This window comes from Notothenia rossii (assembly GCF_949606895.1).
Source record: "Notothenia rossii genome assembly, chromosome: 3".
Taxonomy (NCBI): Eukaryota; Metazoa; Chordata; class Actinopteri; order Perciformes; family Nototheniidae; genus Notothenia; species Notothenia rossii.
Window position 1 is genome coordinate 10134430 of NC_136901.1, and position 12583 is coordinate 10147012.

The window sequence follows — 12583 nt, forward strand, 5'->3', positions numbered from 1 at the left end:
TGATATTAAAATGTCACATTAACATTATTTAAAAAACATAATAAAATGGTACATGAAGTAACAAAGATTAGCTGCACATCAAACAACTTTATAGTTTATTTTGCCTTATAATAATTCAAAATTCTGACACACTACACACTACCTAAAGATTTGATACTTATTTAAATTGTGTTTTTTGTGTGGTTTGGCTATGTTTACATGAGTTAATGATTTGAATACTTCCTCCACCGCTGCTTATGGTGTGAGATGATAAATGAGTAACTATCAGCAACGGCTTTAGTGTCAGCGCTTCACTCTGACTGGCTGACCTGTTCCATGAAGCTCATTTGTAATATGAGCAACTGGGTTTTTATGGAGGCTGACAGCTGTGACTGCTTCCTGTTCTGACACCACGGCCTCCTCGAATATCATTGGCTCTGAGGAAAGAAGTCCACAGTACACCATGCTTCATTTACCAAACCATTTTCAGCTGTCTTTCCTTCATCAGGGTGGAATCTGGGGTTGAATAAGTGATCAGTAATGTGATTTAGAGCCACCAAACATCATCTTCATTTGATGGTCTGATTTTGAGTGCCATCTTCTGGCGACCTGGAAGAAGTGCAGAACAACTCTGTAAGATGCCACCAAGTATAAACCAAAAAGGAAAGGAAACCTAATATGGACACTGAATTCATTTGCCCATCAATAGTTATACTTTCTGAAAGTGTTATCTTATACTTATTGAGAATGTTATGTTAATTTAGTTTCATCATAAGTCACAATACTGATGAATAATGTATAAATGGAAAGTGATGCATACCTGATGAAGGCAAGACACTAACTAAGGTTAGATGAGGCATGGAACGCTCTTAATTTTAAACTAAAATACAAAGTGGTATCACATGCTGTAAAGGTACTATATGAGCAATGTTTCTCCTTTTTGTACTCATTTATGCTTTCACCCTGTCTCAAAGGAACAAAGAAGGCAGATAGGACGGGTTAGAGTTAAAGGTGGATGCTCACTGATGAAAAAACAGCTATAAATACAAAATATTGACTAATTGCAGCATCAGGATTACCTTTATGCTAATCTAGGTTTACAGAATGCTGCCTGTGGCTTCATATTGAACATCAACACACTAGAGTGGTATTGATTATTCTAATTCAGTCTTTGAAGTCACTTCCTCGGCTCAGACTTTAGACGAAGCTGTCCCTGTTCAAGGTCGTGCTGGTTTTCGTGGGGGTTCTTGTCCCTCGGCTCTTCCTGCCTTCATAGTAAAGCGGCGGCCCCATATTCCCTCTGGAGGACGTGTTCGGCAGCATGTAGGTCTGTCGGGTCCTGGCGGTGGCGTAAGTGGCCGGCCTTCGAGGCCTCTTTGGAGATCTGTTGACACAAATGGTCTAAATAAATATAATAATGGCGATAGGTGAAATATAAGAGGTTTCATATTTACCTTGATGGTAGACCTTCTTTTCCGGAGAAGTAAGTCATCACTGCTGCTCCACAGATGAGAAGAGTGGAGCCTCCCCAGCCAACGAAAACAGCCGCTCCAATTTCAAATCTGAACAGCAAGTTTGGAGGTTTATCAAGAGTTATGATTAGTTTTTCTGCACTTATAGTCTCTGGGTGTTTCTCAATGTCGAGGACGCGTCCTTGGTAGGACATGTCTTCTGAGTCACTTCCTTCAGAAGCGAGGCAAGAATCCTTCCTAGATTTCCGCCAAAGATTTGGAAATTGGTCCGTGCGCAAAGCATTGTGGGGATTTTAAGACTGCGGAGGATACACATGTGCAGCATCGAAATGTCTCGCTACGAAGGACGCCGGGCTCGGGAGAATTCCAAGGAGCCTGGACATTGGAACAGTCCTTTCGGCGGGACTCGATGACGTAGCATCCTTGAAATAGTGGCTCTGGAGCATCCTTCCTTGACATTGAGAAACACCCCTTGTCTCTCAGATAGTAATTGTAATCATGCTGCTTAAAAACTACTCACTTCTGTGCCCTGAAACTTGGATCCAAGAATTCTGTCACAAGTTTGTTGGCCCACCATGAGTAGGTGATCATACCACAGAATCCTATCACAAATATAGATGACTTTGAAGTGCAAAACATTCACAAGATTAATGCTGAAAAATGTATTTAAATATGTATAAGATATTACCTGAAACCAGGTAGGTAATACCAGCTGCAAAGGTCACCCTCGCATTGGCAACCTCTGATCCACCGATTTTAGTGCATTTCATCCCCACGAGTGTGAGGACGCCTCCGAAGAAACCCGTGATAACAGAACAGACAGCGAGCGCTCTGCAGGCGTGGAGGAACGCTGAGAGAAAACAGGTGGGACTGAAATAAAGCTTAAAAAGCAATATGATGGATGTTATTTTTGAAGTAATGCGGCAGAGGCCTGTTCATCCCAAATTCAAAAGGAAGCTACAAAGAAATATTGATAATGCTGCAAAGTATGTTTTTCAATATTTTAAGATACTAACTCACTATTTTTAAAGACTAAGTCATTATTTTGCAGTTAATAATTTATTTTAAATTAATTTGATCATTATGCTGCAGTCCTTACTCATTATTTTTTGGATAGCAAGTCATTATTTTGTGGTTACATTGAACTTAGCTGACTCTTCTCTAAAGCAACTTACATTGAGATCAACCAGATACTCAGTCTTTATAAAAGTGACTTGCAGGATCTTCTAATTGCTCGTCTCATGTCTGGAAAATGCTTCCACACCTTTTATTGATATAATGTAAAAAGTGTTGTGACGACCCTACCAGGCAGGGCCAGCATGGAGGGATAGTCCTTGCAGTCGGAGACCCCCGTGGTGTCGGAGATGCAGTCCCTCCACAGGTTGGAGTAGTAGTTGGAGGTTGTCAGCACCACGCTGCCCACCTCGGAGAAGGTCCAGTACTCCGTGGGGAGAGTGGAGCACACCAGGATCCAGCCACACAGGCAGGACACGAAGCAGCCGATCTCCATGTACATCACCACCGTCCTGTACTTCATGGTGGGATCAAAACTATTGAAGTGTGTTAAATAAAGAGAGTACCATCCACACCGTTCACCGTGGGAAACGGGACTGAGCCCTTTGTTGTTCTTTGGGCGTCAGACCTGTTGTCTTCTTATCTTTTCCAGGTTTTGCCTCGTAAGCATCCTTCGTGTTCCCAGCACTGAGGCAGAAAGCTGAAGGATGACGTCGCACCGGATCATGCTCCCATTTGAAGTAACCCTTGTGTTTTGTTTATCTTCCTCATTGTTGCAAAATCAACCTTTGTTCTTTATATAAAATACATTCATTATAACCAAAAATGTGTCTTACAATTAAAGCGGGAATCATTCACTTTGCACAAAAACAGTTTTTGTGTTGTATTGGGATAGGAACAGGCAAAGAAAAGTCTCCATAACCCCAACAGAACTTCAAATTAAATAAACAATTATGTCAGAGCTCAGAAAAAAAATCACAAAAGATGAAAATCATTCCTTTTTGTATTGTTTATTTTATATACATAGCTGATTGGGTATTCAACTTATAATATAAGGATAACAATAATCACACACTTGGAATTATTAGATTACGTTCTCAGGACCGTTTCTGAAATGAAGGGGGCGGCTTAAGGTACACAAGTGTTATTCACAAAATAAATTATTTAGAAATCTATACAAAACAAGTGTTATTATTTATTTAAAAAATTATCTGAAGTGTTACACAACCACAACCGACACCATCTTGTAGGTGGAGGCGTTTCTGAGGATTATTGACCTTCCACACGTGTGTTCTCCTTTCACACTGATAGGGGGAACCACAGGATGTTTTCTGAAGAGAAAGCAATATATCAAGTCAGTGTAAATGAGTGATTTATTGGTAAATATACCCAAATAGCAATTTATAGTTTCAAATCTCTAGGCTCTCTCATAGGAAAGTGAGACTATTTTTGCTAAATGGTTTGTTAACTTACGTTTTCCAGTGGTTAGCTCTGCATGCAGTTAAGCAGTGAACTGTAGAGCCACTAAGAATAAGGAAACATCCCACCAGGCCAAGGTAGAGGGGGGCTCCAATCTCATAGCTGCGGAAAAAAAACAATTACTTTTCCTCACTGTTATCTGAATAATGAGAGTAAATTAGACGCCACACATTACCTCACTTCTGATGGATCTGCTTCACTGCGCAAGAAAGCTGCCAGCACTCTGTGGATGTATAAACAATAAGCAGCCACGTCTGATGCGCCTGCATGAGGGAAAGCCGATGACACACGGGGAAAAAACAGGAACAACCAGTGAGTATCTGTTCCTGCTAAGATGCTTTGTGATTGCTAACAAATGGTACTCACAGCCGAGCAGATGGAAGGCAGACGCTGTTATCAACATCTTATCTTTACTTCTCTCGTCTCCACCAATGAGTGTGCACTCCAATCCAAAAAAGGTGAGCACTGTGCCAATGCAACCGAGGAACAGGCCGACCATCAGGAGGCCCCTCACTGCCTGGATGTGTGCTGAACAAACAAACAAACACACCTCAGGCTCAATCATTCATTTATTTTAGCATTCAAGAAATGGAATGATTATTGACATACTTTTGACTGTCCACAGAACCCGGAAGTCCACACAGTTGATCCGAGCGGTGGAGTCTTCATAGCAGTCCTTCCACAGGTCAGACCAGAACCAGGCTGCCCCCACCACAGAGGAGCCCCCCTGACCCCCCAGCTGGGCTACCCTCCAGTAAGAAAACACACAATGAACAAAAAACGTTCATTTATGTACATATTAGACCAGTTTTCAAGAGCTACTGAATATACTATGACCACAGCTACCAGGATTGATTATGAATATGTCAACTAACTGAAACTGGAACTCTTCCTACATTTCCCACAATGCCACTCAAAAGTATTTTTCATTAGACCCTTCCTGACTCCTAAATGCCCTTAAATGTCACACCTCCCCTTTCATACAGCAATGTGATTATTTTTCTCTCATCATATCCAAAAGCTGTTTCAAATCGTCACCTAGACTGGCTTCCTTAATATTTATATTTTTAGCTTTTTATTTTCAGTCAAGACACTTTTTTAAAGAGCTAAAACAAATCAAGTGCGATTTGTCGAATAGTTTTTTTTTGCCTACCTCCAGCGGTCCATAGCCAGAGTGAAGCCTACAAAGCCCCATCCCAGAATGCAGAGCAGCAGGGCCAGGATCTGAGCCAGTCTCCTCCACATCCCCTCACTCTGGTAAACACAACAGCCTTCTCTCATTAGGCTCTAAAAATGACTCAGATGTTTACACATTTTAGATGAAAAGTAGAGCCAATATTGCCAGATGTGTTTATCTCCCTACCTTGTAAAGGAAGTAGTCCACTAAGAAGTTAAGAAAGCAAAAGCCGGAATTGTTCGGTCCTCTTAAGAGCAGCTGCTTGTGTATTTGTGTCACAGTTTACATAGCTGCAAGAAAGATAGTGTTTACTGTCAACCAGTCGGCCTGGTAGAGTGAGTTGCTGTCAGAAAGGCTGCCAGCGTTAAAGGAATGAGAAGTATGCCTCAGTTATTTGTTTTATCGAATGGTATGATGTCTACGTGTGCCACGTAATCAATGATAAACAGGAACTACAAGCTGCAGGAATCTCGTCAGTAAACATTCCTGTTGCACAATGTTTATTCACATCAGATCCATACATTGAACAGAACATCTCTCCTGCTCTAATGACTCAAGAAAAGGTAAAAAAAAGGTTTTTCCAGGTTAACCTTAAAAAGTTACAAAAGGGAATTTTTTCTTTTTTTACAATGTCATCTTTTGAATGACAACAGGGTGGGGAGAAATAGCTCTGGCAGTGATTTATTTGTTTCATTTGTTTCTTCATTTAAGCCACAGGAGGCTGATTGTTGTTCTAAATAGCACTAAAGGCATTTGTGTTTCTTTCCAGGTGAGTTTTAATTTCTCCACGCACTCTAACACATGTGTTTTTGCAAGTTATGTAACATTACTGTCATATAATAATGGTATTACAAAAACAAACACGCACAAATCCTGACACAAACCCCAAGACAGGATAAAAAAAACAGACTTAGAAAATGAATCAGCAGAACTCTTCCCCTTCTTCTCTGGGCTTCCATTGAGCTCATATATAAGAGTTTTTGAGGAACGGTTTAGCTCCGCTCCTTGAGCTTCCTGACAGCGATGAAACGGTCCTGCTGCTGCCGCTGCTCCTTGACCCGGACACAGTTGATGCGCCAGACATCGATGAGACCACGGACTCCGACCCTGACCCTGACCTGGACCCCGCAGACCGTGCTGACTCAGTAGACCTGGAGGTTCGCCCTGTCTTCGATGACCGCCCTGATTTGGCCGTGCGTCCTGACCTGGAGGAAATGTCAGACAGATCCGAGCGCTCAGACCTGGACGACAGCTCGGACACGGAGGACACTTTAGTCTTGGAGGTGATCTCGGACACTGAGGACAGAGCTGTGGTGGACTTGTTCTGCTCCACATCTGGTAGTGCCGTGACCGTTATTACTCTGCGGAGAGAAACGCATTGATGTCAAGCAGATCAAGGCAACAATCAGTGTCTTTGTCTTCAGAGGTTTGTTGAGTGAGTTTTATGGTTGCTGGTTGGTGGATTTGAAGACAGTAGAAAACGAGAGAGAAAAGGAGATACGAAGAGAGGAGAGTAGGCAACAGGAGAGGATAGGAGGAAACGAGAGAGCAGAGGATCAAAATGGAAATTAGGGGAGGAAACTGGAAAGGAGGAAATTGTTTCATTAACTTGAAATCTTGAATGTGAGATTCAGCTTCTTTGTAGATGTATTCTCTGCTGCTTAAATGAATCCGCAGCAAGCAGTTGTTTCCCACCCTTTTAACAACCTCCCCTGCCTGTTTACAGCGATGGCTTCAGGATGTTACACGGTGGGTGGGAGGGAGCCTTCCCACAGTGCACATCTGCACACTGCCACCTTTAACTTGCTCGTGCATTTTTAGACGAGTCATTCCACCCTTAGCACATGGGAGAATGGTATTTATTGAGGAAGCGGAGAGAGGAGTTATTTATTCACTAACCCCCAACATGTTCCAACATGTGTCTGTACTCACTTCACCTCTCCTCCGTAGAGCGGTGTGCACACTGACCACAGGTAGAAGAAACCTCCAGCCATGTGGAAGGCAGAGCCCACCCATCCCAGGAACATGGGGGTGCCCAGGTCATACCTATATGATGGTTGAGAGATTCATATTTTAGTTTAATGTTTTTTCTTGATGACACAGGTTACATAGCTACATTAAGGGCTGTTAACTTACTTCAGTCCATTAAAGTCCGGGTTGAAGTATTCTACTGAGACATACTGGGCGTACACTGCATACCCACATGTGGAGAGCACGCCTTAAGAGAAATCAGATATTTAGAATATATTATTAGCATCGCTGATTGATGTAGCCAGGAATATTAGAAAGAGACATCAGTGTTTCCTAACCTAAGGGTAGGGACCCAAAAGGTGCGCACAAGATGCATCTAAAAAGGGTCACAAAATGTTGCAAGAAAAAAAAAACGGGGGGAAAAATGATACTACAAACATTTCATTATCTTTATCTTTGCTGTATCATTTTAACAAGAGTATGCTCTTTGGTTCAATTGTGCACTAATAGCTCAATTCTAGCAATTACCCAGTCACAAGACAACAATATGGAACCTGTTTAAAACAGTATAACAGGTGTTTGAATATCAGTATGTACAGAGATCATCAGAGGAGTTGATTTTGATTCCCTTGCAGAACTCAAGAGTTTCCGTGATGGTTACTCTGTCTTTACAGAGTTAGTTCGAATTCACCAAAGTCATCAGATATAATAATAACCCAACCTTATTGAGCTGAATGCTACTTCAAAATCAACAATATTTAGCAGCTATTGTATGTACTCTGTTGAGCGTGTTAGCTTGGATGCTAACATACTGGTAACCATTCAACACAAAGCAGAGAATCATTCACTAGTTATTAGTCAATAGTTTTGCAGGTATTTATCAGGACATTAACAAAGCATTGGAAAGTTTAATCTGGTAATGGTGCTAGAAATCAAGTTAAATAACATGTAGACAACACACACTCACATATTCGACTCTATCTGCTGACTGTCCACTTATCAAAACTAGATATTTACCGCTGATAACGTGGAAACATCCGCCTACGTATATCTTCTTGTGCTTTGACCTGTCTTTTCCCCCGATGAAGGTGCACTCCATTCCCAACAGACTGAGCACGAATCCCAGCATACCAAGGGAAAGAGCTGCCATCAGCAGGCCTCGCACTATCTGGATGTGGCCTGGAGTCACACAGTAAGACACAAATGGATGTTAATGAAAGGTCTGATGCTAGTTGGATGCTTTGTTTTAGACGTGTGACCTACCCTCCACAGACCACAGCACAGGGTAGTCGTAACAGTTGCTGACAGCTGTTGAGTCTGTAAAACAGGATCTCCACAGGCTGGACCAGTACCAGGCCACCTTGAGGATGGAGGAGCCCCCCATGCCCCCGATGGAGGTGATCTTCCAGCCCTCCATGGCCATGGTGCAGGCCACGAAGATCCATCCTAAAACTGTCATCAGGAATCCCCAGATCTGGACCACACGGATCTTCATCTCGTGATCTCCTATCTAGTTTTCAGATCCAAAGCCACTCATTTAGAATCCAATATCTCTTTTTGATCCGTCTTCAGACCCTCGAGACGTGTGCATCCCAAGCTGAACGTCTACTTTTGGCCTCCTACTCAGCGGCTTGTCTCAGAAAGAAAAAAGAGGACGACTGCATCACAGGTACAAATCACTGGGTGTGCTGATGTTTTCCAGGTATCACTTTACATGTGGGTGAGAGACAACAGTCGCTCCGGTTCTCATGGGCCACAGTTGACGGTTTTCAAGTTTGAATCTGGGCTGAGATTGCTCACCTAAGCATTTATCTCCAATTACAAAAAACAGCTTCATCCCCTGTCTGACTTTCCCTCATGTGCATACACAGTTTAAAAGAGAAAATATCTGTTTATAGCATCAGTTCATTTATCATTAGCATATGAATAAATACCTAATTAAAGGTGTATTCCAGCAGTTTTGTATAGCTCGTCCATAAATAGAGAGGCGAAGTCCCACCCATCTACTTCCGCCCCATGGGACCTTATTTCGGAAAAAGTATGTATTGAAGTCAATGGAGAGAGAAAGATTATCTTTCGATCCCGTTTGAATTGTGCCATGAATTACACATATGATGTTTGTCAATCTTAAAAAAATAATTTCCATGTCAAAAAGTCACAGTTTGTCGTAAAACTGTGGAAATATAAGACTATGAAAAATACGCAACTAGAAAGACTACAAATCCCAGAATCGCGGTCCCGCATGTTGGCTCTTACGGAACAGACTAACTCCCCTTGTGTGTATGTACAGCTCTCAACATGCCCAGACTTGGAGTGATTTTCACCTCTTTTAATACTTTTCACTTCATTCTGAAAGAAAGAGGTGAAATGTGCCAACGTGACGGCCGTTTTGGTGTGGTGCGAGATGGGAGATGTAGTTCATTGAGCGGTTCACACAAACAAATGTGTTACTTCACAGTTTTACGACACATTTTAATTTTTTTGACTTGCAAAATTATCTTTTTAAATTGACAAACATCATATGTGTAATTCATGGCACAATTCAACCACACCTTTAGTTGATTGCAATACAGCGCAATTCATAGCTGTACTGCGTAAAGGAGATTTTGATGTTTTTTGCTAACTGATACAAGAACGCACAGTTTTGTAATCTCTACAACATTGCATCTATGGTATGCATTTGCCATAGATGTTCACGATATTACATCTCTTGAGATTTGTCCTACTGCACTAGTGACCTTTACATGTTCCAGGAAATATGTAACGCCACTGTGACCTTAGCTCCTTGAAGCATCTTTCTTCTTGACCTCAGGCTTTAAGCTGCTAGTTATTAGTCATTTTATCAGGCTGTGCTGCGGCTCATAGTTACATCAGAACGTCTTTGTGCTGTACTAATTAGAGTTAAATCTGAGGTAATGAGAGGCGGGGCGGGTGATGAATGTTCGGCGCTGATGAAAGAGCTGCTCTTTGTTTCTTACTCCTCGCGGATTATGCTACGTTATTGGTATTGGTGGGGTGATATTGGAAACTGTTGGCCGCTGGGAAGCTTTAATTGGTTTTGTGAGGGTGATTTAATTAGCTTTAATTAGCATGACTCTGGGGAACAAACTGAAATGAGCAACGGAATGCTTATGTCGCTTTATGGAAACATCAAAAAGTTTAAAAATTACAACAAATTGAGTCGAATGTATGAATTTAATTAAATACTTTTTTTTTAACCCTTACATGCCCGAGTGACTGGACCCTACAGTCTTCCATAAGCGGGCCGAAAAGGATCCGTATTAGAATAATATTTGTTTTTATGTCATTTTGGTTAAGAAAAATCACTTGTATAATATTTAGTATTATATTTTTGTTCACATAAGAAATATTTTATATTTTATATTTTTAATTTTTTCACTATTTATAATTTTAGGCATTTTTTTTACATTTTGAAAAAAACGTTTTTAACATATTGATGCAAAGATCTCCGCTATTCTGAGACCCTCACAATATTCCAGTCCCTTTTCAAAACTCATCTCTTCTCCTCTGTCTACTCATAGCCCACCCCCCCCCCCCCCCCCCCATCAACCCATGCATGATCAAGTTTGATAGTCCCATACCCCCCACCCTAACCTTCCCTTATATTGTAAAGCCATTTTGAGTCCTTCAAAAGCCCTATAAAAAATATAATGTATTATTATTATTATTATACTGACAGGTATCAGATCTTGCTGTGTAAAATAATCTTCCTGAGAGGTGTCACGTGTGATGTAGTCTGTATGGTCCACAGTGAATGTATTCCTGACAGCAACAGGTGATAAGAATCACAGGTTCCCATAGGATCCCATAGAAAATGCATGCGGGTCATTTATGGAAGCTTGGGGTAGTAATTCAAAAATTACATTTCTTAAAATGTATAACATTTACATTTCAAATTTGAATGGCATGATATCCAAAACACGTTTTTGGAGGAATAGCTAGAATATGAAAGTATAAAAAAATGCAATTACAAAGATACTTAAAAAAATACCCACTAAAGGTGAATTAAGAGAAACATGAATGAAAAAACTGAAACACAAAAACAAAACACCTTAAAACACTTCATATTTTCTAATTAATTTCATTATTGTAAGGAAAAAACCTAGACTGTCTCTTAAGATAATTAAAAAGATAAATCATTTTTAATTCTACTCTAAATGTTTGTGTGTGCAAACCAGCCAATAGCTGCATAACCTTTACCACCTTTCCAGATGAATGTATTGTTCTCATCATTTCTATTTGCAATACATCTTACTAAAATAATGTAATGTTTGATTTAAATTCTGAATCGATTCTTATTCAAATAATAAAATTCACAAATGTCTTTCTTAAATAAAACTTGCCTTTCTTAAGAAAATAATCAGATTATTAATTAATCTAATGTTACCCACTATATTCCATAAAACAGAGTTATACCTACACTCTTAGACATTTCTTTAGTAGGCAAAACATTATGGAATCATTTCAACTAACATGATTAATGAAAGCATCTACTGTTGTTTTGTATTAATGTGCATTTGCACTGCTCTCTGCTGGTGCTTCCTCGTGTTGCTGCTTCAGTGAGCATCTTCCCATCAGAGATCAATAACTAGGTCAGTGGTTTCTTACCTTGTTTCTAAACCCTTCTGCTGTCCCTCACGTTTATTTTAATTATTTTTAAAAGCATGAAGATATAAAGCTATACAATCCAAATATTAAACAAACTTGTTTTCTTGTTTTTGTATTTCTTATAAAATCATTGTCCAATCCACAGAAATTATTAATTGTATTTTTAAGAAATAGTTTTTTAAAATATGCTCTTAGGATTTGTATTATTCTCAGTATTTACTTTAAACTAAGGGACATTCTGGTTTGTTTTAAGTGAATCAAAGAGTATGATTCAAATATTGTGTCATAATTATTCTTAATGTTATATAGAGCTTCTGCGCTGGTACTGTTTGTGTTCAGCTTTTAAAAGGAAAGAAGTGTGTATCAAATCTCAAGTAAATAGGTAAAAAGTGAAACACTTAAAGTTGCATTTTATGTTACCAGTCAGTTCCAAGTGGCTTCATCATACTAGGGTTACTTTTAAAAAGAAACGATAAATAACTAAGATATAACTTTTGCAAGCGGTTATATTTCCAAATATTCTATCAAGAGAACATCTTTTGAGCTAGAAGGTGTTTGATTCATCAAATCTGCACTCTCAGCGTCACTTTATGTAACTCAGACACTACAATACCACCATTATATCAGAGAGCATTGTGCCGAGCCCGGGACACCTGACACTGTTTTACGGATGTAAGGCGCCAGAAAGCACCGGGGCGCTGCTCCCTGCCAGCTGGTTCTAACCCCAGGGCCGGGAGGTTTTCGTAACATAGCCTGGGGTTCCTATTGAAAATAATTCCTAGGTGGAGATGGATGGCTGATATGAGGGGAAACCTCCGGTCTGGCATCCTGCTCTGCATAGGGGGTCATTTAAGGGGTCAGA

The 12583-nt window shown here is 40.3% G+C and overlaps 3 protein-coding genes across 3 annotated transcripts; all 3 read right to left on the reverse strand.

The window, feature by feature from the left end:
* cldn10d (claudin 10d) lies at positions 1-3211 on the reverse strand. Its single transcript, XM_079669319.1, has 5 exons — positions 2757-3211; positions 2140-2301; positions 1972-2053; positions 1434-1541; positions 1-1363 (listed from the first exon to the last, which is right to left on the reverse strand). The coding sequence occupies exons 1-5, from the start codon at positions 2986-2988 to the stop codon at positions 1177-1179; spliced, it is 771 nt and encodes a 256-aa protein (XP_079525445.1). The 5' UTR covers positions 2989-3211; the 3' UTR covers positions 1-1176.
* Positions 3212-3609: 398 nt separating this feature from the next.
* LOC307033957 (claudin-10-like) lies at positions 3610-5478 on the reverse strand. Its single transcript, XM_079672588.1, has 7 exons — positions 5308-5478; positions 5098-5196; positions 4554-4693; positions 4311-4472; positions 4120-4207; positions 3939-4046; positions 3610-3796 (listed from the first exon to the last, which is right to left on the reverse strand). The coding sequence occupies exons 2-7, from the start codon at positions 5187-5189 to the stop codon at positions 3685-3687; spliced, it is 702 nt and encodes a 233-aa protein (XP_079528714.1). The 5' UTR covers positions 5190-5196; positions 5308-5478; the 3' UTR covers positions 3610-3684.
* A 137-nt stretch (positions 5479-5615) lies between these two features.
* Positions 5616-8702, reverse strand: cldn10e (claudin 10e). The gene is made up of 5 exons (XM_079673323.1): positions 8356-8702; positions 8110-8271; positions 7258-7339; positions 7054-7167; positions 5616-6482 (listed from the first exon to the last, which is right to left on the reverse strand). Exons 1-5 carry the CDS (start codon positions 8585-8587, stop codon positions 6086-6088), a joined length of 987 nt encoding a protein of 328 aa, XP_079529449.1. The 5' UTR covers positions 8588-8702; the 3' UTR covers positions 5616-6085.
* Between the last annotated feature and the right edge of the window lie 3881 nt (positions 8703-12583).

Bases quoted from the DNA above. Each gene is read 5' to 3' on its own strand.
- cldn10d (XM_079669319.1), bottom strand. From the start codon at position 2,988: ATGAAGTACAGGACGGTGGTGATGTACATGGAGATCGGCTGCTTCGTG. The intron at 2,054-2,139 runs GTAATATCTTAT...TATTTGTGATAG, and splicing joins TATTACCTACCTGGTTTCAG to GATTCTGTGGTATGATCACC. The intron at 1,542-1,971 runs GTGAGTAGTTTT...CTTGCTGTTCAG, and splicing joins CCAAGTTTCAGGGCACAGAA to ATTTGAAATTGGAGCGGCTG.
- LOC307033957 (XM_079672588.1), bottom strand. From the start codon at position 5,189: ATGTGGAGGAGACTGGCTCAGATCCTGGCCCTGCTGCTCTGCATTCTG. The intron at 4,694-5,097 runs GTAGGCAAAAAA...TTCTTACTGGAG, and splicing joins CTGGCTATGGACCGCTGGAG to GGTAGCCCAGCTGGGGGGTC. The intron at 4,047-4,119 runs GTAATGTGTGGC...TTTTTTCCGCAG, and splicing joins GCAGATCCATCAGAAGTGAG to CTATGAGATTGGAGCCCCCC.
- cldn10e (XM_079673323.1), bottom strand. From the start codon at position 8,587: ATGAAGATCCGTGTGGTCCAGATCTGGGGATTCCTGATGACAGTTTTA. The intron at 8,272-8,355 runs GTAGGTCACACG...GTGTGACTCCAG, and splicing joins TGTGCTGTGGTCTGTGGAGG to GCCACATCCAGATAGTGCGA. The intron at 7,340-8,109 runs GTAAATATCTAG...ATTTCTCTTAAG, and splicing joins ATGTTTCCACGTTATCAGCG to GCGTGCTCTCCACATGTGGG.